Here is a 21,709-nt window from a genome sequence, read left to right on the forward strand (position 1 = left end):
AAAAAAAATTAAGCCGGACTCTTCAATGTCCTTATCACATAATGAAGAGGGGCAGGAACATCTTGAGAAAAATACATCAGAGGCTCACAAAATTATATAGTAATATGGTTTTATGAAAATTAAACTATATGACTATAGGCAATATTTTTAATGGCCTTCTAAGACTCAAAGTGGTACAGAGTTTCTGACCCACTGCTTAATCAGCCTCTTAAGATTAAAGGTCACTGGGTGAGACTGAGTGCCTTCGGGGGATAGCAATGCCCTGTGAAGGCGTGACACTCACTCTTTGTACAGCACAGTATGAATGCTAGAAGGAGACTGCATCATGAAAATGCCAATGAGCCCTGTCCCAGGTTTAAGAATCCAGAAGGGTCTCAATTTCTAAATGCTGACATGACAGACATCATCAGCTCAGTCACTATTATTTGTGTGAAGAAAAAAAAAACTTCTCACTATGTATCCCATTATTCTGCTGTGTCAAATCTTATCTGGAGGGGATGGTTGCCTACACCTTGTTATCTGAGAGACAAGTAACAAGGGAGAAAGAAGGACAAAAGAGATTAAACCCAAAATAGCAGCAGAACCAGATTAGTAAGAGGATCAAAGAAAGACAGTCAATGCTTTCCTTTCTTCAAAACTAAAGTCATCTCAACATTTAAGAAAGGCTGTATAGAAAGCTATGGAAATTGAAGGCATAAAATCATGAAAACAGTAAGTATTATCATATTAGGCTCATCTAGGGGAATCCTACCCTAAGTGCAGAGCTTAATATAAGGCCCCAAAGAGTCAAATGAAGCCATTCCGGTAATGAGTAATTTAACAAAGTAACACTGCTTTGTTTCAATGATCCCCTCCTCAAATTCCCAATTATTGTCAAAGTTAAAGACTTTGAAGAACAACTGTCATAGGACATACCCAAAAATGAGACATCAACAGCTCCCTGCAATTCTGAGCCAACTGGTTAACCATCAAATAATGAAGACAATCTCAAAAAAAAAAAAAAAAACCCTCAGTTTTTACATAGTTCTGATTATCTAAGAATGTATGAGAGTAAAAACATCGTTAAGTGACAGGGGGGAGAAAAAAGTCCCTTTAAGTCAAAAGGACTTTTTGTTGATCATTTATCTAATTAACAGCACAGTGAAAAGTTTAAAGGCTGAAATAGGAAAATGGCCAATTTTCTTCATGCAACTTTATTGGTACATATTTATTCAAATTTCGAGCAATGAATTGTAAGTTTTTTTAAAAAGAGGAGGGAAATTAATGGAACATTTTCCGCTAGTCTTTCATATTTCTTAACTTCCTTTTTGTTCCTGTAATTTTTTTTAATGTTCCAAAATAATAATAATAAAAAAAATTACTATTAGTATTTTTCCATAAGATTTGCCCTGCACTCACAGAATGCCAGTCAGCACCAAAAACAGTGGTTAAAAGTTATTTTGTCTGGTCATTTAATTAAAGTCAATCAGGTAAGAAAGCTAGACTAAGCATTAAAATACCTGATTTCTATACCTGGACCATCAATGAGTACAATTTACTTCTTTCCTCAAATGTCCGTGCTGATTCTCAATTAATGATGTTCACATCTATTTAAGATGTTCACATTCAAAAAGGGAGCCTTACGGCCCATCATTGTGTGACAACAGCCATATGAGAATGAGTGTGTACCAGGACAAGCTGGCACAGAAATGGCACAGAAGACCCAAAGGCTGTGATTCAGGGGCCATGGGACAATCACGCTCTTCTTCCACGAACAATGAAAGAAATGCACATGTCCCGAGGCACAGGCACTATGCTCATTCTGGAAGCTACCCAAAGTCATCCAACCAGTGCCAACAGAATCTAAGATCTTCTAACCTCAGCAGTGCATCCTGTAAAGCAAACAAAATAAAGCACCAAGCCTAAGCTTGGATGGGAAGGGAGTCTGGGGGGAGAATGGATACGTGTACATGTATGTCTGAGTCCCTTTGCTGTTCACCTGAAACTACCACAACATTGTTAATTGGCTACACACCAATATAAAAGTTTAAAATATACATAAAAACCACCAAACCTAAAAAGGCTAACCTGTACCCGGAACACCTTATTTAATAAAATACTGGCAATTCCCTAGTAGTCCAGTAGTTAAGATCCCTTGCTTTCGTTGCCATTGGATCCCCAGCCAGGAAACTAAGACCCAGCAAGCGGCACACGACCAGAATTAATTAATTAATAATAAAATACAAACAGGACCAGCTAGGAGAACAAAGACCTTTGAAATCACCGTACAACCTACATACAGCTGACAGCATATCACCTGCCCCCCCATCAAGGTAACATTTCTAAAAATCCTCAAAATGGACTTGATCAAATTTTAAGTATATGACTGAACTCAAGCATGAACTGGACATGGAGAGTCAAATGAGGGCCTTTGCTGGAACAACAAGGCTGGAGAGGGTCAAAAAGGGCACCTTAAGTGCTCTTACTGGCCTTTGTCTAAGCTTCTGTATTAACCCCAAGTGGGTTAATACAGAACAATACCTCTTTAGGAGCTGGATTAGAATCAAGTGCTTCAACTGTCTGATTTCTTTCTCCCACGGCAGGTAGTTGACTATGGACTCAAATGTTTACCACATCTATTTCTTATCCTATTTTCCCCCTCCAGTTCCTGGAAAGGGGAGACCTACTGAACAGAGGTTCTAGAACATATCATCAATAAAAATACATGACGAAAAAGTATGAAATCTATCACCCGGGCCTCAACACTACTCAACTCCTATTCCCAGCAGGGCACCCAGAGGCCCTTTCCTGGTCTTTCTCTTTCCCAAACCAAATCCAACTAGGAATTTTCCCCTCAAACTTCATGACTGTGGAACATGGGTATTCCATCATCATCAAAAAACAGAATGCAAATTCAAACAGTCGACTGGTAATTTTACAACTAAAAAGTTACCTTTCCATATTTCTTACACCTGAGAACAAAATACCCCAAAACACTAACAGAAACTAGGCAGACCACCTCTCATGCTTTGATACCTTAACGTTTTTGAGTAAGGTTGTTCATGGTTATGAGTTTAAAGTGCATTTGTAAAACAGTCCTTTTTACTGCTAGGAAAATTATTACCAGCTCTAAAGATACACTTTGCGTTTACCGACAACTCACAATGTTGCCTGGCATCTGGGTCCTACACTTCCAGAGAGATCACAGTATTAACTTCACTGAAATATTTCCACTTTCACCCAACCAAAAGTGTGAAATAACAGAAGAAATGACCAGAACAGACTTGTATTGGAATTTATGTGAGGTAGGGGGACTATCGGAGGTTCTTGAAATCAGTTTCAGAGTTCGGGGGCAGAATATGTGGAGAGACACACATTTTTTTTGTCAAAAAAAAAAAAAAAATACAGCGACACTGTAAAGCAAGACCCAAAGCAAGGTTTCCTCATATTGCATGAAAACTGTAAGGGCTCAGTTTAGAACCACAGATGAGCGGATTCCACTAATGGTACTATACTTCTCACAGAAGTTTTGATGATGACAACATGATTACAGAGCCTAATGAAACTCTCGGAGTTCTAGTGGAAGTAGCAAGAAAAACTGACCTAATTCTTCCAGGTTAAAATGTGTGGGCTACTAGTTTGTCCCCGGAGGGCAAAATCTCCAGTCTCATAATCCTGCCATGAGTCACAATGACAAAAGAGCTCTTCTGGCATATCTCACGAAATCCCATTTGGAACAATGTAACTTTGTAAATTGCATATCTACATCCTCAGGTCCATTTTAAAACCTGTTTGGTTTTTGGACCCTCTATGCGTGCGTGCTTGCTCAGCAGTCCTAATCTCTGCGACCCTAGGCCCCTCTATCCATGGAATTTTCCAGGCAAGAATACTGGAGTGGGATGCCATTTCCTTCTCCAGGGGATCTTCCCCAACCAGGGGTCGAACCCACGTCTCCTGCATTGGTAGGCGGATCCTTTACCACTGTGCCACCTGAGCAGCCTTTGCATCTTCCTGAAACAATGTAAGATGACATGAGCAATAGCTTACATGTCTTCAATACCAACTTCCCACGTTATTTTTTTTAATTAGTCAAAAAAAAAAAAAAAAAAATTGGCCGCACCCTGCGGCATATGAGATTTTAGTTCCCTGACCAGGGATGGAACCTAAGCCTCCTGCATTAGAAACGCATTCTTTTTAATCACTGGACCACCAGGGGAGTCCCCAAAACGTTATTTCTATAGTGGCACGCTCTCCCAAAGTCCCCCTCTCCACTAGCCTACACCTGCAGTTATTTCTAATTCAACAAATCAAGTTAACCCGCAGAAGCAACGTAGAAACGTGGGTTTGCTACAACATGATCGAACTACTTGCATCGTCACTTCCAGTACCACAGGGTCAACAGGAGACAGTGATCACCAAGGCCGGCCCCAGGTTTTAAGGTTTCCACCTTCCAGCCCCACCGCCCCGACCCTCCCCCCACCCCAGAGAGGAAGCACGACCTCGCCACCAAGCCCACCTCTGCAACTCCTCCTCCCGGATCCTCTCCTCGTCCCACACGAACACGCCGGCGAGCGCCGCCATCAAGGCAGATGCATGGCCCGGGCGTCCGCGCAGCCGGCGCCAGAGGCGACCGAGGAGGACGCGGCGCGAGCTCTCCGAGTACAGGCGGCCGTAGAGCTGCGCGATCTGCTGCGCGCGCCGCACGCGCAGGCCCGTCACGAAGCGGCACTGATTGGCCAGCAAGGCGAGCAGGCCCCCGCCCCGCGCGCCCGCGCGCCCGGCCGCCGCCGCCGCCGCGCCCACCAGCCAGGCAGCCAGGCCGGTCGGCGGCCTGCGCGGAAACATGCCGCCCGATCGCCCCGCCGGGGCCGCGTGCACACGCCGCGCGCCCGGAAGAGAGCGACACCTCGCTCACGGCGCCAAAGGAACAAGGCCGGGAGGGTGCGGGCGCCCTCTCGCCGAGTCCTCCTAGTTGGCCGACCCCGAAGTCGCCTCACGGTCTAACAGGTCCTTCATCTCCCTCTGCAGCAACCGCTGAGGAGAAGTCTCCTTTAAGAGAGTCGGTCAAGGCACCGGCCGCGGCGGTGGGCCTGCGACCACTGCAGCAGGCTCTCCGCGGTTCCGGCCGCAACGCCGGAGGGCCGACGGCCCTTTCGGCCACCTGCCTCCTCGGCCTCCTCAGGCCGGCGACAGGGGCCGGAGTACAGAACGCGCGAAAAGCGGCGAAGCTGGCGCAGAGATCCCGAGCGTTCCGCGTCCACCACATGCGCTGCCAACTTGCACCCTATACCCCCCCCAGTCTCCGCCTCCCGGCCCTGATTGGGCGCGGTCGAGACTCCGGGTTCTGATTGGTGGCGCCAGGTGCTCGTCACTGCCCCCTCGCGCGGCAAGCCTGGAACCCTCGCTAGCAAGGTAGGTGGCGCGGCGGCGAGAACTAGTCAAGGGCGGCTCGGAGAGTGACCGGCGGACCCCGCCGCCACCGCCATCTTCCGGCCGCCCGACCCCGCCCCGCTAGGGTCGGTGGCCAGGTGCCTTAGAACCCGGCTCAGTGCCCTCTCGATTGTTTTAAGAGGCTTGTGATCGTCGCCTCTAATTTGAGTCGAGGGTGAGGGTGGGATCTTGGCTTTGCGTCCGCGAGGCGCTGGGGATATCCAGATTGGGGACTGGGGGCGGGACAGCGTAGATGCCTTTGGTGGATGGAGACCCTGCCGAGCCTTCCTCGGCCTCCCCGCTAGCTTTCCCGGAAGCGCTGTACGAGCCAAGACCCCTGAGCACCGACCCTCTCTCTGCGACACCTCGACCGAGAGCGGGCCAGCGGGACATCCTTAGAGCCTAGGACACGGTCAAGAGAGCTGCTTGGGCAGGTGACCCACCTCAATGTGGAAATGCGGTAGCCCTTTCGTAAAAGGGCAGCAGAATGGAGTTATCTGGGGCAGATGGCCCTGGTCGCTTAGTAGCTGTCCTTCTGTCTTTGACCCGAAGGTGACAGCGTGAGAAGGTAAACAAGTTTCCTAAAACCTACTTGGCACTATCCAAGAACAGCCTGGCTAAATGATCTTGAAGAGTATTTAATGACTATTCTGTGCACAACCTCGTTAAAACGAAAGGGCTGGATGTCCAGTAGGAAAACCTACACGAAATTGTTTTATTTTTTAAACTTATATTAAGCTTATATGTTACAGTACTGTAAAAGGAAGTCTTCATGTGAGAGACTGCTCATTCCAAGGCAGTGAGTGCATTTAGAAATTTCACACTTAATGTACCTACATGAGCAGTTTTATGTGGTCTTAATAAAAGATATTTCTCCAAAAAGAAAAAAATTGCTTTACTGGGAGCTGAAATTTAGATCTATCCAGACTGTCTGCTTTGACTCTGGGGATGTTTATTTTCCATTGAAATAAGGAGAAATGGGTATATAATAGAAAATGGTATTTGATGCTTTGTGGAGCCAAGCTTTTCTCACTGGTGGTAGGATAGCTGGAAGCGGATGTGAGGGTGTATGGTCAGGCCACTCAGGATGGTGGTTGACCTCTCTGTGCATGCTCTGCGAGACCTGTACCTGCTTCACCTACACCCTACTCACATGATTGACCTTGCTACACACCTCCTAGGTACTTGCCCCAGGCCCCAGCTAGTGATAGCTTATCAAAGGGGTGGTGAACGGCATGTCCCTTTGCTGTTTTCCCTGGTAACTAATGAGCCCACCTGAAATCAGTTCCCCTACAACTGGCCATCTCCCCTTCCCTGCGACAGCCAAGCCTGCCACCATGTCCTGTCTGCCCTGCACTTCACAGGGTGGGGTGTCGCTTCAGAACCTTGCTTCAGACGTGTAAGCTCCCCCGTCCATTAAACCAATGATGTCTCTGTTGCTGACTCCGTGCTCTTCCGTTTGGAAGCTGGGCAAGCACAGAAGCAGTCCAACAAAGGGGGAAAGGTTGGATTTTCCTTCTCTCCGGCTTCCTTTGATTTTAAGGAGCTTAGGGCTTCTGCTTTTGTTCTTTTTTGGGTTTTTTTTTTCCTGTTTTCTGTTTACCAAAATGAGTTCTCAGCAACGCCAGCTGCGCAGCTCCGATCCAGCCATTTTCCCTCCTTTGTTGCCTCTTTCTGCCCAGTACATAAACACTGTCAAGTTCACTGTGAAGAAGGAGACCTGAACTCTTCCTTTTTTCAGACACCACCCCTCTCCTTCCTTTTGCAGCTGTGGTTTGTTTTTGAAAGTGATGCCAAGCTGGACCCTGTGGGGCTCCCGGGTGAGTAGGCTTTGCAACCCCACGGACTGTAGCCTATCGGGCTCCTCCGTCCATGGGATTTTCCAGGCAAGAGTGCTGGAGTGGATTGCCATTTCCTTCTTCAGGGGATCTTCCCGACCCAGGAATCGAACCCAGGTCTCCCGCATTGCAGGCAGATGCTTTACTGTCTGAGCCACCAGGGAAGCCAAAAGGGCAAAAGACTTGCTAATCAAGGGAGGAGCAGTCACAAAAGGACCCGGGGCAAAATTAAAGGGACCAGAGAGATTCAGCAAGATTAGCAGACTAGACCACCTATGACCTTGTGTTGTGTTCAGTTGCTAAGTCCGACTCTTTATAACCCCATGTGGACTGCACCGTGCCAGGCTTCCCTGTCCTTCACTATCTCCCCGAGTTTGCTCAAATTCATGCCCAATGAGTCAGGGATGCTATCTGACCATCTCATCCTCTGCCACCCTCTTCTCCTTTTGCCTTCAATCTTTCCTAGCACAGACCCTAATTTGTCAACAACCTCGCCCTTTTTGAAACTTCCCAGAAGGATGGGTTAGGGTTAGATCCCGATCACATACCCTGCCTGACTGTATAAGCTCTCCCTGTTCACCAGGGAGGGGAGCACAGTTCTTGAAGGGCTAGCCTACTGTGTTCCCCCTTTGCCTGGCAAAGCAATAAAGCCACTTTTCCTTCTCCTCCCCATAACTCTTTCTCCGTATTTCTGTTTGGTCTTGGTGCACAGAGAGCCAAGATTTCGGCATTAAAAGGACGACCTGAACATGCTTGCTGTCTCCATTGCTGTACCTATCTATCCATTCAGCTTCAGAAGTTTCAAAATCCATTTCTTCTCTACCGTCTTCTCTACCACTTTGTTGTTCAGACCCTAACAGTACTCTCTAGCCTAACCTCTCTTCCAGTCCGTCAGCAAACTTTGTTTTGCTTCTGTATTCCCAGAACAACATTGAAAAAACGTATTCCCTTTGTATAATTTTGACTTGATCCAAAATTCTTAATCATTAGCTTGTCTTATATAAGTTAGGTTCTGCCTATTAGACCCACTAAAACATAAAGCTGAGTAGGCATAATAATCCATAGTAAGTGGTGCATGCAGAATTGGGATGAGAGGCCAGGGGCACAGTAAGCCACACAAACAGATGCCCTGGACGTCCGTGTCACCTAGCATTTATGCACTGAAAACAGGAAGACGCAGGGTACAGCCTTCCAAAGAGCGGCATAGCCGTTGAGGACACAACATAAACTGGTTAGAACTGACTAGATCCAACACAGCAGACAAGTCGACTTCCACTTGAGCCTCAGTATACGCTCCTAATACATCAGCTACATGACACACCCGTAAGTGCCATGACAGCTCCAAGGCCCAGCACAGAAGACCAGAAAGTGGGTGGTGACCCAATTCTGGGGCCCCTCTCCAGAAATAGTAGGAATAATCCTCCCACCTCATTAGCCTATGAAATTACCCAGCCCATAAACCGCCCCCCATATTTCAGGGCCTCTCACCTGAGATGGCCCACCCTCTTGTCTATGGAATATCTCCCTGAACAAACCTGCTTTCACTTTACTATGACTTGATCTTGAATTCTTGCCTGCACGAAGCCAAAAACCCACCCTTGGCGGCCATCCCAAGGACTCGCCTGATATCTGGGACGTGAGCATCCTTTCACCTACACATTCTCTTTCCTGGTACACATTGATGCCTCTCCCTCAGCCCTGCCTATGGCTGCATAGAAGGTGGAGTCTCTTTATGACCATCTGGCCAAGGAGGAAAAAAAGCAAAGCTTGGACTTCTCTGGTAGTACAGGGGTTAAGACTCTATGCTTCCACTGCAGGGAGTGCAGGTTTGATCCCTGGTCCAGGAAGTTCCACATGCCACTTGATGTGGCAAAAAAAAAAGCTTGATTTGCTTATGACACTTTGCTTTTTACAAAGGTCAAAGTGGTGTGTGGGTGCAAGCTGAAAAAGAACCGCAGCTGCACTACAGCCCCACCCTAGGGTGATCTTGAAAGATGGTGCCAAGGGAAATTGTCCCAGTGAATAATTCCTCTCACACTTGGTGTAAACAGAAATGTAGGCAAGGTTGGAATATATATGGATTTAAGGCAGTAGCAATAACCTCAGCTATGCAGAAGACACCACCCTTATGTCAGAAAGCAAAGAAGAACTAAAGAGCCTCTTAATGAAAGTGAAAGAGGAGAGTGAAAAAGCTGGCTTAAAATTCAACATTCATAAAATGAAGATCATAGCAAATAGATGGGGAAACAATGGAAACAGTGACAGACTTTATTTTCTTGGGCTCCAAAATCACTGCAGAGGGTGACTGCAGCCATGAAATTAAAAGATGCTCCTTGGAAGAAAAGCTATGACCAACCTAGACAGCATATTAAAAAGCAGAGACATTGCTTTGCCAATGGAGGTCTGTCTAGTCAAAGCTGTGGTTTTTCCAGTAGTCATGTATGGATGTGAGAGCCAGACTATAAAGAAAGCTGAGAACCAAAGAATTGATGCTTTTGAACTGTGGTATTGGAGAAGACTCTTGAGAGTGCCTTGTACTGCAAGGAGATCAAACCAGTCGATCCTAAAGAAAATCAGTCCTGAATATTCATTGGAAGGACTGATGTTGAAGCTGAAGCTCCAGTACTTTGGCCACCTGATGTGAAGGACTGACTCATTGGAAAAGATCCTGAAGCTGGAAAAGATTGAAGACAGGAGGGGAATGGGACAACAGAGGATGAGATGGTTGGATGGCATCACCAACTCGATGGACATGAGTTTGAGTAAGCTCCGGGAGTTGGTGAAGGACAGGGAAGCCTGGCATGCTGTGTAGTCCATGGGGTCGCAAAGAGTCAGACAGGACCGAGCGACTGAACTGAACTGAACTGAACTGATGGTACTAGCATGGCTTGGCTGGTTGCACAGGAGCCCGGGAGGAGAGAGAAGACCAAGGACAAGGAGGTGTTGGATACAGGCATGCGGTTGGATTATGTGTTTGGGCAAGAAATGAGCAGATGCCCAGCAGAGGGCACCTACTGTGCAAGAGGCAGTAAATAGCCAAATAGAAAGAATGACTCACCAGTCGATATCAGCCAGATGCTGTGACCACCTCGTACTGGCAATGAATGGAGTAGCCACAGTGGCAGGGATGGGAGCAACATGTGGACCCAAGAACATGGGCTCCCATTCACAAAGGCTGATAAAGTTCCTGCCATTGCTGAACGTCCAGTCTACCAGCAACGAAATCAATGCCGAGCCCCTAGAATCAGTATTCCTCATAGAACACAGTCAGCTGCTTGATGCCAAGTTGACTACAATAGATAACTTCCATCCTGGGAACGGGCAGCAATTGATTTTGATTGGAGTTGCTGTGTTCTGGGTATGGTTGGCCTTTTTTGCCTGCCAGGTGTCAGCCAGCACTGCTATCTTGAGTGTTTACGGAGTGTCTGACACATTGTCACAGGGTCCCACATATCGTCAAATCAAGACCAAAGGACCCACTGCACAGCCAAGGAGGTATGTGACAGTGACACATGACCGTGGAATCCACTGGCCCTACCACATTCTATACCACCCAAAAGACACCAGCCTGAACAGAGAGGAGGAGTAGCCTGTGAGGGCACAGCTGGGTGCCAGCGCAGAGATGCTGCAAACTAAGGATGGAGCAGCACCTTCCAGGACATAGTTTGCACTCTATCAGTCAGTCAGCATGGCGCTGTGTCCCAACAGGAAGGATAGAGAGGTTCAGGAACCAAGGGGTCGAAGCAGGAGTGGCTCCATTTCCCATTAGTCCCATTATTCCATTTGTGTATTTATGTCACCAGAACTCTGAACTTTGAGGATTTTGAGGTCCTGTTTCCCAAAGAGGAAGTATTTCCATCAGGAGATACAGCAAAAGTCCCATGGAACTCATTCACAGTTGGCACCAGGCACTTTGAGCCAAAGGACCAGCAGGCAAGAAGCAGCAGTCACCATCCTGACAGCAATGCTAAATAGGCAAGTGCAGCAGCCGTGGCCTAGAACGGGCATGGTGACCAGGAGCTCAGCAGAGGTGCTTCCTGCCAGTGAGAACAGAAAATGGGGAGTAGGGGAGGGAGACGATGAGTATTAGTTGGGGCCTCAAGCTCAGCTGCAGGGGTGGGGGCTGTGGTTCGTCCCATTAACCATCCGTTTCTGCTCCCAGAACTTACACAAAATGGGCCTGAGAGGCATGAGGAGCAGCAGACACGAGGACACGCGACCCGGGTTGCCCTTCACGGGGGAAGGTCTTCTGCCGCTTGCTGCTGAGAAGGGGCTGGCTTCTAGGCCCCAGTTATCAGCCCTCTCCAGGAATTCCCCTCAAGTGAAAGGAGAACTTCACCCAAAGTCACAACCTCCACCCTGGGGATAGCATGCATCAAATGACTGGCTGAAGCTGGAATCTAAAGGCCTGGGCCCCTCACCCCAACTCAGGACAACTCAAAAAGCCATCCCAGGACTTCCCTGGAGGTCCAGTGGTTAAGAATCTGCACTTCTATTGCAGGGGTCACAGGTTTGATCCCTGGGTCAAGGAACTATGATCCTACAAGCTGTGGGTGTGGCCAAAAAGAGAAAAAAAAGGTGATCCCAGCTTCAGAACTCCCACCTTCTCCACCTGACAAAAGCTGTGTATGAAACTCCAATCCACATGCTAGTCTCTGTCTCGAAGCCTGCTGCCCAGGGAACCCTGCCTGAATCAGGCTATGTCATGGAGCTCAATAGAGTACTCCTCTCCAGAGAGCGGGCTTCCTAGGTGGCTAAGTGGTAAAGGAATCCGCCTGCCAATGCAGGAGACACAGGAGATGTGGGCTCAATCCCTAGGTCAGGAAGATCCCCTGGAGAAGGTGATGGCAACCCACTCCAGTATTCTTGCTGGGAAATCCCGTGGGCAGAGGAGCCTGGTGGGCTACAGTCTGTGGGGTCACAAAAGAGTCAGACAACTGAGCACGCACCACACACGGACGTCCTGAGAGCTGGTATGGGGAGTTAGGTCGTGGGCCCTCTCTCTGCCTGGTTGGGGCGCTGAAACGCCCATCCAGCGGTCCCTCCGTGCTGTCCCTTAGCACACGCCCTTACCCCCTGTTCTGTGCTTCCTTAGGGCCTGCAGGTTTCAGGTCCTAAACTGGGCATCATCCTAATTTCAGGATGTGGCAGAGAGACAGAAAGCACCTATTTATTGGCTTAGTGATGGTGTGTGTAGAATTTAGTTACAGCATTACACCTGAGGATAGGCATTCCTGGAGGTTAAATGGACCCACTCTAAGTGAATTAGGGTTGTTGTTGTTCAGTCACTAAGTCGTGTCTGACTCTTTGCGACCCCATGAACTGCAACACACCAGGCCTCCCTGTCCATCACCAACTCCTGGAGTTTACCCAAACCCATGACCATTGAGTCGGTGATGCCATCCAACCATCTCATCCTTTGTCGTCCCCTTCTCCTCCTGCCTTCAATCTTTCCCAGCATCGGGGTCTTTTCAAATGAGTCAGCTCTTCGCATCAGGTGGTCAAAGGATTGGAGCTTCAGCTTCATCATCAGTTCTTCCAATGAATATTCAGGGTTTATTTCCTTTAGGATGGACTGGTTTGATCTCCTTGCTGTCCAAGGGACTCTCAAGAGTCTTCTCCAGCACCACAATTGGAAAGCATCACTTCTTCGGCACGCAGCCTTCTTTATGGTCCAACTCTCATATCTTTACATGACTACTGGAAAAACCATAACTTTGACTAGAAGGACCTTTGTCCCAAAGTGATGTCTCTGCTTTTTACTATGCTGTCCAGGTTTGTCATAGCTTTTCTTCCAGGGAGCAAGCATCTTTTAATTTCATGGCTGCAGTCAACCTCTGCAGTGATTTTGGAGCCCAAGAAAATAAAATCTGTCACTTTTCCCTCATCTGTTTGCCATGCGGTGATGGGACCAGATGCCACGATCTTAGTTTTTTGAATGTTGAGTTTTAAGCCAGATTTTTCACTGTCCTCTTTCACCCTCATCAAGAGGCTCTTAGCTCCTCTTCGCTTTCTGCCATTAGAGTGGTATCATTTGCATATCTAGAGTTAGCTTTTTTTTTTTTGGCTGTGCCGGGTCTCAGTTGCAGCATGCAGGATCATGGGTCTTCATGGCAGCATGCAGGATCTCTTAACTGTATCATATAGGATCTAGTTCCATGACTAGGCATGGAGCCCAGGCCCCCTGCATTGGGAACTTGGAGTCTTAGCCACTGGACCACCAGGGAAGTTCTGAGGGTTAGCTTTGATGCCTATGGCTTTAGTCCCTTTCCCCCAAGAACTTGGAAATTAATCTGCTTGAATCTGATGCAACCCCTGGGCTCCAACTGTCAGGCCAAAAGATAGCAGTAATTACCTTCTTTCCCTTCAAAATGATACACAACCCAAAGCTCTATTCATCTATTGTTTAGAATGGGAAGAGTTTGCAGTATTCACCCACTTATTCATCAGTATGTGAAATCTTTTCAGAGCAGGCAATTTCCCCCTAATTCATAACCTAGAAGCAGTGCATGAAAGCATCTCTTTGTGTCATCAAGACGGGCTGCACATGTACTGCAAGACCAAAGATATCTCGGATCAACTCGTCCCAGAAGCACATCAAAATCCCTGATGAGTACCATGTTCAGGCAACCTCCAGGAAGCCTGCCTTTGGAGCAAGCGCTCCCTGCCTCGTGGAGGCAAGAATTGTTCCCCTTTTCCCAGCTGGACAGTGGAGGGCCTGGAGCCCAGGGCGTGAAGTGGCACATGACTCCTACTGCTAGGCCTTCCCTCCTAGCAACCAGTGCATTTCTGGCTCAGCTCAGGTTGCCCGCATCTTCAGCCTGGCCCAGGTCACAGCGGGAAGAAACCCAACTACAGGGGCCGCTGCACCTGGGAACGGACTGCTCATTGCATTGTAGGCTGGGACAGGACCAGAGATGCACAACTGTGCAGGCAAGTCAAGACCCGAGGAGCCCAGCTGGAAGGCAAGCAGGAGAGCAGTCATTTAGGACCATGAGACAGAGCGGTGACTAGAAACTGCATCTTAACTTCCCTGGTGGTCCAGTGGCTAAGATTGCCCCCTCCCAGTGCAGGGGGCCCAGGGTTTGCTCCCTGGTCGGGAACTAGAGCCCACATGCTGCAACTGCGAGTCTGCATGCCACAGTTAAAGATCCTGCGTGCTGCAGCGAGGGCCTGGTGCAACCAAAGAAATACATGTGAAAGAAAGAAACTGCAGCTAAGAGTGTTGGCCTGAAGCCTCTTCAGTGCCTCCTGCTTGGAACCCAGTAGACCATCTTAAATACCACCTTCCGTAAGGCCATTTCCACCTTAGGAAACCTTACCTGTTTCCTTCCATGTGCAAGGAACTCCACGAGGGGTCATACTCCTGTCCTGTCTCTACCCCTTTTTTACTTTCAATTCTGAGGACTTCCCTGGCAGTCCAGTGGTTAAGACTCCGACCTTACAATGCAGGGGGGTAAGTTTGATCCCTAGTCAGGGAACTAACCAGAGAAGGCAATGGCACCCACTCCAGTACTCTTGCCTGGGAAATCCCAAGAATGGAGGAGCCTGGTAGGCTGCAGTCCATGAGGTCGCTAAGAGTCGGGCACAACTGAATGACTTCACTTTGACTTTTCACTTTCATGCATTGGAGAAGGACATGGCAACCCACTCCAGTGTTCTTGCCTGGAGAATCCCAGGGACAGGGGAGCCTGGTGGGCTGCTGTCTATGGGGTCACACAGGGTCGGACACAACTGAAGTGACTTAGCAGCTTAGCAGCAGAGAACTAAGATCCCACAGGCTGCACAGCACAGCCAAAAAACTAATGACAAGTTTTCAAAGTCTGTAAAGCTGCCCGTTCTGGTGGAGGTGTGGGGTAAAGAGGGGCACTGGCCATGCATCGGGCAGCTCCACCCCTCCTTGGTCTTGGCAGTGAGCTGCCTGCATGGTACAGCACCCCGTTGCTCTTGCTGATGTAGCTCTACCCTCTAGAGCTCAAGGGCCAGGCAGGCTTTCTCTCGGTCTCCTGTCGCCGTGACTGAGTGGGTTCAGATCAGATCAGATCAGATCAGTCGCTCAGTCATGTCCGACTCTTTGCGACCCCATGAATCGCAGCACGCCAGGCCTCCCTGTCCATCACCAACTCCCGGAGTTCACTGAGACTCACGTCCATCGACTCAGTGATGCCATCCAGCCATCTCATCCTCTGTCGTCCCCTTCTCCTCCTGCCCTCAATCCCTCCCAGCATCAGAATCTTTTCCAGTGAGTCAACTCTTTGCATGAAGTGGCCAAAGTACTGGAGTTTCAGCTTTAGCATCATTCCTTCCAAAGAAATCCCAGGGCTGATCTCCTTCAGAATGGACTGGTTGGATCTCCTTGCAGTCCAAGGGACTCTCAAGAGTCTTCTCCAACACCACAGTTCAAAAGCATCAATTCTTCGGCGCTCAGCCTTCTTCAGAGTCCAACTCTCACATCCATACATGACCACAGGAAAAACCATAGCCTTGACTAGATGAACCTTTGTTGGCAAAGTAATGTCTCTGCTTTTGAATATGCTATCTAGGTTGGTCATAACTTTCTGAGTGGGTTAGTCAGCCTCATTATGGGATCTGTAGTAACAGCCCACTTAGCGAACAAACCTAAAACCATATCCTCCAACTCAGCCTCTCTGCCAGTAATAAAGGAGATATTTTGGCCTCTGTTGGCCACTCCTTTATTTCTTAGACCCACAGAGACACCTTAGTATAGCTTTCCTGACCCCATCATCTTGCCCTTCTCTGAATTCCCACTGCACTTTTTTGTTGGAACTCTAGAATGACCTTCCATCACTTGGGTTTCCCTTCCCTTCTCACCTGAGAAGATCTCAGAGAAGACACTGGAGATCAGCTGGGGAAACAAAGATGAATAAAGTGAAAAGCTTGAGGCAGACATGGAAACAAACAATGACAAGGCCATGTCATGAGGGTGCTCAAGGGGATTTTGGACAAGGGTCCCTCAGGGGTGCTGGGGAACGGAGCCTGACCCTGCAGGGGAGGGAAAGTTCAGCATGTAGATTCACCAGTTCAGCATCCTCTCCATTTCTGGGAACCACCGTGTCTCAGCTGCTCAGCCTCCATCCCACCTTCTCTTAGTGAAATACTTTGGTTTCCTTTTCATGGAACCATCCCTCCCTACCCCTCCTTCCTTTCATCCATATGATCCTATTCCCAGGAGCAGGGCTTGACGAGTGACCCTCGACCAAGCCAGTCAGGTCATCCAATCCTCCTGGCCAGGAGTGTGAACCCTGGGTCCTGAAGCATGAACCCTGAGGTATTTGGAAACGGCAAGAAAGAAAAGTTTGCTGTGTCTTCAGCTGGACCTGGTGCTCGGAGGAAAGTCTGAAGCTAGCCGGTCCCTGTATCACCATCAGGGAAGAGCCTGGCTGGGAAATGAGTGGGGCCGAGAGAGATAGAGGTGGTCCAGGGAGCACCCGTGGAGCCCCAAATTCACTGCATTACTTGACTTTCCTGGTCCTCAGCCAGTAAATTCCTTTCTTGCATGACCAATTTGAATTTTGAGTCATTCTTCAACTTTGGTAATATCAGAAAAGATGTTTCAACATGAAGAAGGAAAAACAAGTATTGGTGAGAATGTGGAGACATTAGAAACCTCGTATGTTGCTGATAGGAACATGAAATGGTGTGGCTACTTTAGAAAACAGCCTGGCAGTTCCTCAAAGTCTTAAGCATGAGAGTCACCATGACCCAGCAGTTCCTCTCTTAGGCATGTATGCAAGAGGACTGAGAACATGTTCACAACAAGGCTTGGACAGAAATGTTCATGGCAGCATTATTTACAGTAGCCAAAAAACAGAAACGTGTGTCACTTGCCTGATTGATGGATAAACAAAGTGCGGTATGTAACTTTGGTGGAATAGTCCCCACACAAATCAGTGAAGGATTGACATATGTTACAACACGGATGACCCTTGAAAGCATTATGCTAAGTGATAGAGACAGTGAGTGAGGTTGCTCAGTCGTGTCCAACTCTTTGCAACCCCATGGAGTGTAGCCGGCCAGGTCCCTCCATCCATGGGATTTTCCAGACAAGCATACTGAAGTGGGTTGCCGTTTCCTTCTCCAGGGGATCTTCCCGACCAGATACAAAAGGACACACAGTCCATTTACACTAAATGTCCAGAACAGACAAATCCATTGAGACAGAAAATAGATTAGTGGTTGTAAAGGGCTGGGGCAGGGACAGGAATGGGAAGTGACTGCTGATAGCCACAGGTTTCTTTGGGGGGGGGTGTGATAAAAATGTTCTGGAATTAGTGGTGATGATTGCATAACCTTGTGAATATATTAAAAAGTACTGAATTATACGTCACAAGGGTGCATTTCACGGTACGTGAATTATGTTGCCATTTAAGTCACTTCAGTCGTGTCTGACTCTTTGCGACTCCACAGACTGTAGCCCACCAGGCTCCTCTGTCCATGGGATTCTCCAGGCAAGAATACTGGAGTGGGTTGCCATCCCCTTCTCCAGGGGATCTCTCCGACCCAGGGACTGAACCCATGTCTCTTGCATCTCCTGCACTGGCAGGTGGATTCTTTATCACTGGGCTACCTGGGAGGTCAGGTGTGTGAATTTTATCTTAATAAAAATTAAATGTGACAAGAATGTTGCCATTTGGTACATCTAGCTGAAAGGTATATGCGAATTCCTCGTCCCATCCTTGCAACTTTTCAGCAAGTACACATTTTTTTTCAAAACGGTTTTTTTTTTAATGTACATTTTTTTAAATGTACATACTTTTTTTAAAAGTACATTCAAAGTCATTCTGTCTTGCTTCCCCCAGAGTGGATATAGAAGGTGGCACCTCCTTCTGAGGAAGCTGGAGATTAGGATGACAAGAACATTAAAGTTATTCAGTTCTGCTCCTCATTTACAGATAAGGAAACTGAGTCCCAGAGGGCAGTGCTGACTCTGTGCGACCCCATGGACTGTAGCCCATCAGGCTCTGTCCATGGACTTCTCCAGGCAAGAATACTGGCGTAGGTTGCCTTTCCCTCCTCCAGGGGATCTTCCTGACCTAGGGATCAAACCCCAGGTCTCTGGCACTGCAAACAGATTCTTAAAAACTGTCTGAGCCACCAGGGAAACCCTTTTAAGGTCCCACATCTTTTTTTTTTTTTTAATTGGCTACAAGATGTGGCATGTGAGTCTTAGTTCCCTGACCAGGGATGGAACCTGCGCCCCCTGCAGTAGAAGGCAAAGACTTAACCACTGGACTGCCGAGGAAGTCCCAAAGGTCACACATCTCATTGGTAACTATCTCCTCACACATTTCAGATTGTTATTGCATCCTTTTCTCTAGAGATGTTTATTTTTCTCCTAGTCTTTCATCCATGTAGAATGCTTACCTTGACTCTCTCCAATTCTCATCATCTTTCTGAAATACGTAGGTCCCACATTAGGGGATGGAAACCCACCTTACAGACATGGGTATTAGCTGTTGAACATGTGTCAAAGAAGGCATCATTCCTTCAGAATGGCATTTCAGGAGCTCTGGTGTCAGCCCCTGACTGTGCCCTGGAGCCTGCTCCCTCCCCACCCCACTGGGCTGACTAGCAGTGGGACGGGGGTGAGGTAGGTGGTTTCCCCAAACAGCTGGATGCACGCAGGCTGTGTGTGTCTTCAGGGGTGCCAGGCACTACTCAAGCAGAGCACTGAGCTCAAAGTAGACAAGAACAAAGTTGGGAAAGTCAGAAGCCAGGTGGACCCAGGAATGAAGGTGAAAGAAAAGGGCAGAGCATCAGAGAGAAGGAAAAATAACAATTCCTGAGAACGAACCAGGGTGATCCAGGCCGTTGGCCTGTTTGAGTGTGGGCCAGCCTGATTTCAAGGCTCAGCCCTGTTCGAAGATGGGACACACAGAACTTCTGCAAGAGAGCAGAGCTGGCCGGTTTTCACGTGTCGCAGTGTCCCAGTCAGGAGGGCTGGGGGCCAGGGGGCGGGGGCGATTCCAGGCATTTCATCTCCATTGTGTAGGCCAGTGCCGGCAAAGGGTCTCTTCACTGGTGTAGGCCTCATACATCCCAACCAACACTGTAGTGCCATTGCTGAACCCAAGATCCCAAATGTCACCATCCCCATCTGGACCATAGGCTAGAGCTCCAAACCCTCAGCCACAGTGGAGGGGAAGGGCCATGATCTCGGCTGGGCAAGAGAGACTCATCTGGTCTTTCAAAAAGAGGTTAGTGTGCACCTGCGGCTGCCGTCTTCACTGTCGTTGGAGGGAGACTGCCTGAGCCCACGAACGGAGCAGATGCATGGAGAGCAACCACGCCTCCACGTCATTGTCTGAGGCCCCTTGCCACCAGTCCTGCTGGCTCAGATGGTAAAGAACCTGCCTGCAGTGCAGGAGACCCAGGTTCAATCCCTGGGTCGGGAAGATCCCCTGGAGAAGGAAATGGCAACCCACTCCAGTATTCTTGTCTGGAGGATCCCTGGCAGACTACAGTCTACGGGGTTGCAGAGTCGGACACGACTGAGCGACTAACATACACACAGTCACCAGCCACCTAACCTTTCAGTTATGGAACCAACAAATTCCATTTAATCACGATGGCTCTGTGTTAAGGGTTCGGTATCTCACAACCATGTTCTGATAATAAGGTTAACATTCCAGACCCACACAGGCTGGGTCCAGCCACTAACCAACCCCCTCCATGGGTATCTCAGAACACCAGCTCGCTGTTCCCTAAAAGCCCTGTCCCTCTCCACTGACTACCTCGTTGTCTCAGGAAAGCCTACCCATTCTTCAAGGACCATGTTAAGTATCTCTGTCTCTATGAAGCTCTCCTGTCTCAAGGCTGAGCCTACAGTCTCAAGGGGCATCCAGTGCCCCCTGCCAGGTTTCTGCCTTCCTGACAGCTGGGTCGGAGGGCCTTGGTGGGAACAGAAGCTTGTGACCCATTTAGTGGCTGAGACACCTGTGGGCAAGATGTCAGCTGAAAAGATTCTCTAGTTAAGTAAACTGCTCTCCCACAAGATGCAACAGCCTCTTCCTCTTGCTCCCAAGGTCCTCTCCCTGCTGCCCTTCACCTCACACACACACAGCCTTCTAGCTGTGATGGGTCAGCAGGAACTGGGGCTCCTGTGTTCCCAACCCCGGAGGCCCTGCCTTTCAGGGTCCCGGCCTCCACATGCTCTCAGATTCTCCCACTTGCCAGGCTGACCCTCCTTAAGTCACCAGTCATTCAGATCAACCCTCTTTCTCTTCACAAAATCCTTCCAGGGCTTCCCACTGCTTCTGGCCCCTGCAACGGGCCCCCATGCCTTTCTGGCCTCTTCTCTCACCACATCCGGGCCACCAGCTGTTCCTCGGTGCTTTCCCTCAGCAGCAGTCCCCGCCACCCCACTTCCAACAGCCCCTCACACAAAGCTGCCTCATGCAGCCTCCCCTCTGGGCCCGGCATTTCCCCAGCTGTCCATTAGTCACTTACTTCTGTCTTTCCACGGACAAGTCCATCTCCTAGACTAAGAATGTAAAATCTTTGGCGAACGGCCTGTGAATGTCGTCACATTTCACTCATGGAGACTAAATGGTGCTTTTTATGCAAAGCACCTTTCATTAAGTGTCTGAAATGAAATGAGAGAAGAAAAGAACACATTCCCAGCTCCTGAGAGACATGTGTACTCTCCCCAGTAATAATAATAATAATAATGAAAAGGCCAAGTGGGCTGCTCCTTCCAGGGAGCCCTGAGCTCTGTCGCTGTGATGCACACTGGGGCCCGGGTGCCAGCTGACACTGTGAATGGATAAAGGGAATGTGGGGAACCATCAGGGATCATTCCCCATGGCTTCTAAAGAACGTGCATCTTCTTCTGCGAGTCCTGGCCCTGAAGTCTGTGCACACAAGGGCTGGACTTCTGAAGCCATGCTCTTCTGCAGCTCACGGGATATAGAGGGAAGAGCTCAGGGTCTGAAGTCAAGACCTGGGGGGAGGCATCCTTGGTTCCCAGCCTTGGAACCTCGGGGTGGAAGTTGTCAGGATTAGAGGACTGTTTAGGTGCGGATGCCTCGCATGGAACAAGCAGGGTCAAGTTCCTTCTAACTTTTTAAAAATTATGGCACACTTCCTCAATTTGTTTTGTGTGTGTGTGTGGCCATGCCACAGAGGATCTTAGTTTCCTGACTAGGGACTGAACTTGTGCACCTGCAGTGGAAGTGTGGAGTCCCAGTCATAGGACCGCCGGGGAACTCCCTTCTTCAATTTCTCCTGCTTCTCCCACAGGCAGGGAACAAACCAAATTGGGGAAACTGGGACAGAAAAATGACAGGGAGCCACTGGCAACTGCATTCTTATTTGTGGTTTCTGGTTTTTTGTTTTGTTTTGCTTTTTAATTTTTTTTCCTAGGAAAAAAAAAAAAACACAACCAGGGGAGTTTATATGACAACTATCAGTGTCAGGAGGGCAAGGGAAAGAGAAAGAAA

At 48.6% G+C, this 21,709-nt stretch overlaps 2 protein-coding genes across 3 annotated transcripts in view; one reads left to right on the plus strand and one right to left on the minus strand.

Annotated features, from left to right (window-relative positions):
• The window catches only part of STARD7 (StAR related lipid transfer domain containing 7), a 19,504-nt gene extending 14,266 nt beyond the window's left edge, over window positions 1-5,238 (minus strand). The window contains 2 exon segments of one of the 2 annotated variants that reach the window (NM_001102086.2): window positions 916-986; window positions 4,496-4,636. Coding sequence is in view for 1 of the 2 variants with exons in the window: in XM_024998745.2 (XP_024854513.1) it covers window positions 4,496-4,824 (329 nt within the window). In the remaining variant the exon portion in view is untranslated. 2 annotated transcript variants of the gene reach the window in all.
• On the plus strand, window positions 4,823-16,772 carry LOC101904375 (uncharacterized). The gene is made up of 5 exons (XM_059891592.1): window positions 4,823-4,835; window positions 5,008-5,063; window positions 5,162-5,391; window positions 7,178-7,229; window positions 16,438-16,772. The coding sequence occupies exons 1-5, from the start codon at window positions 4,823-4,825 to the stop codon at window positions 16,519-16,521; spliced, it is 435 nt and encodes a 144-aa protein (XP_059747575.1). The 3' UTR covers window positions 16,522-16,772.
• Window positions 16,773-21,709: the final 4,937 nt, after the last annotated feature.

Source organism: Bos taurus, chromosome 11, assembly GCF_002263795.3.
Source record: "Bos taurus isolate L1 Dominette 01449 registration number 42190680 breed Hereford chromosome 11, ARS-UCD2.0, whole genome shotgun sequence".
In the NCBI taxonomy this organism is placed as follows: Eukaryota; Metazoa; Chordata; class Mammalia; order Artiodactyla; family Bovidae; genus Bos; species Bos taurus.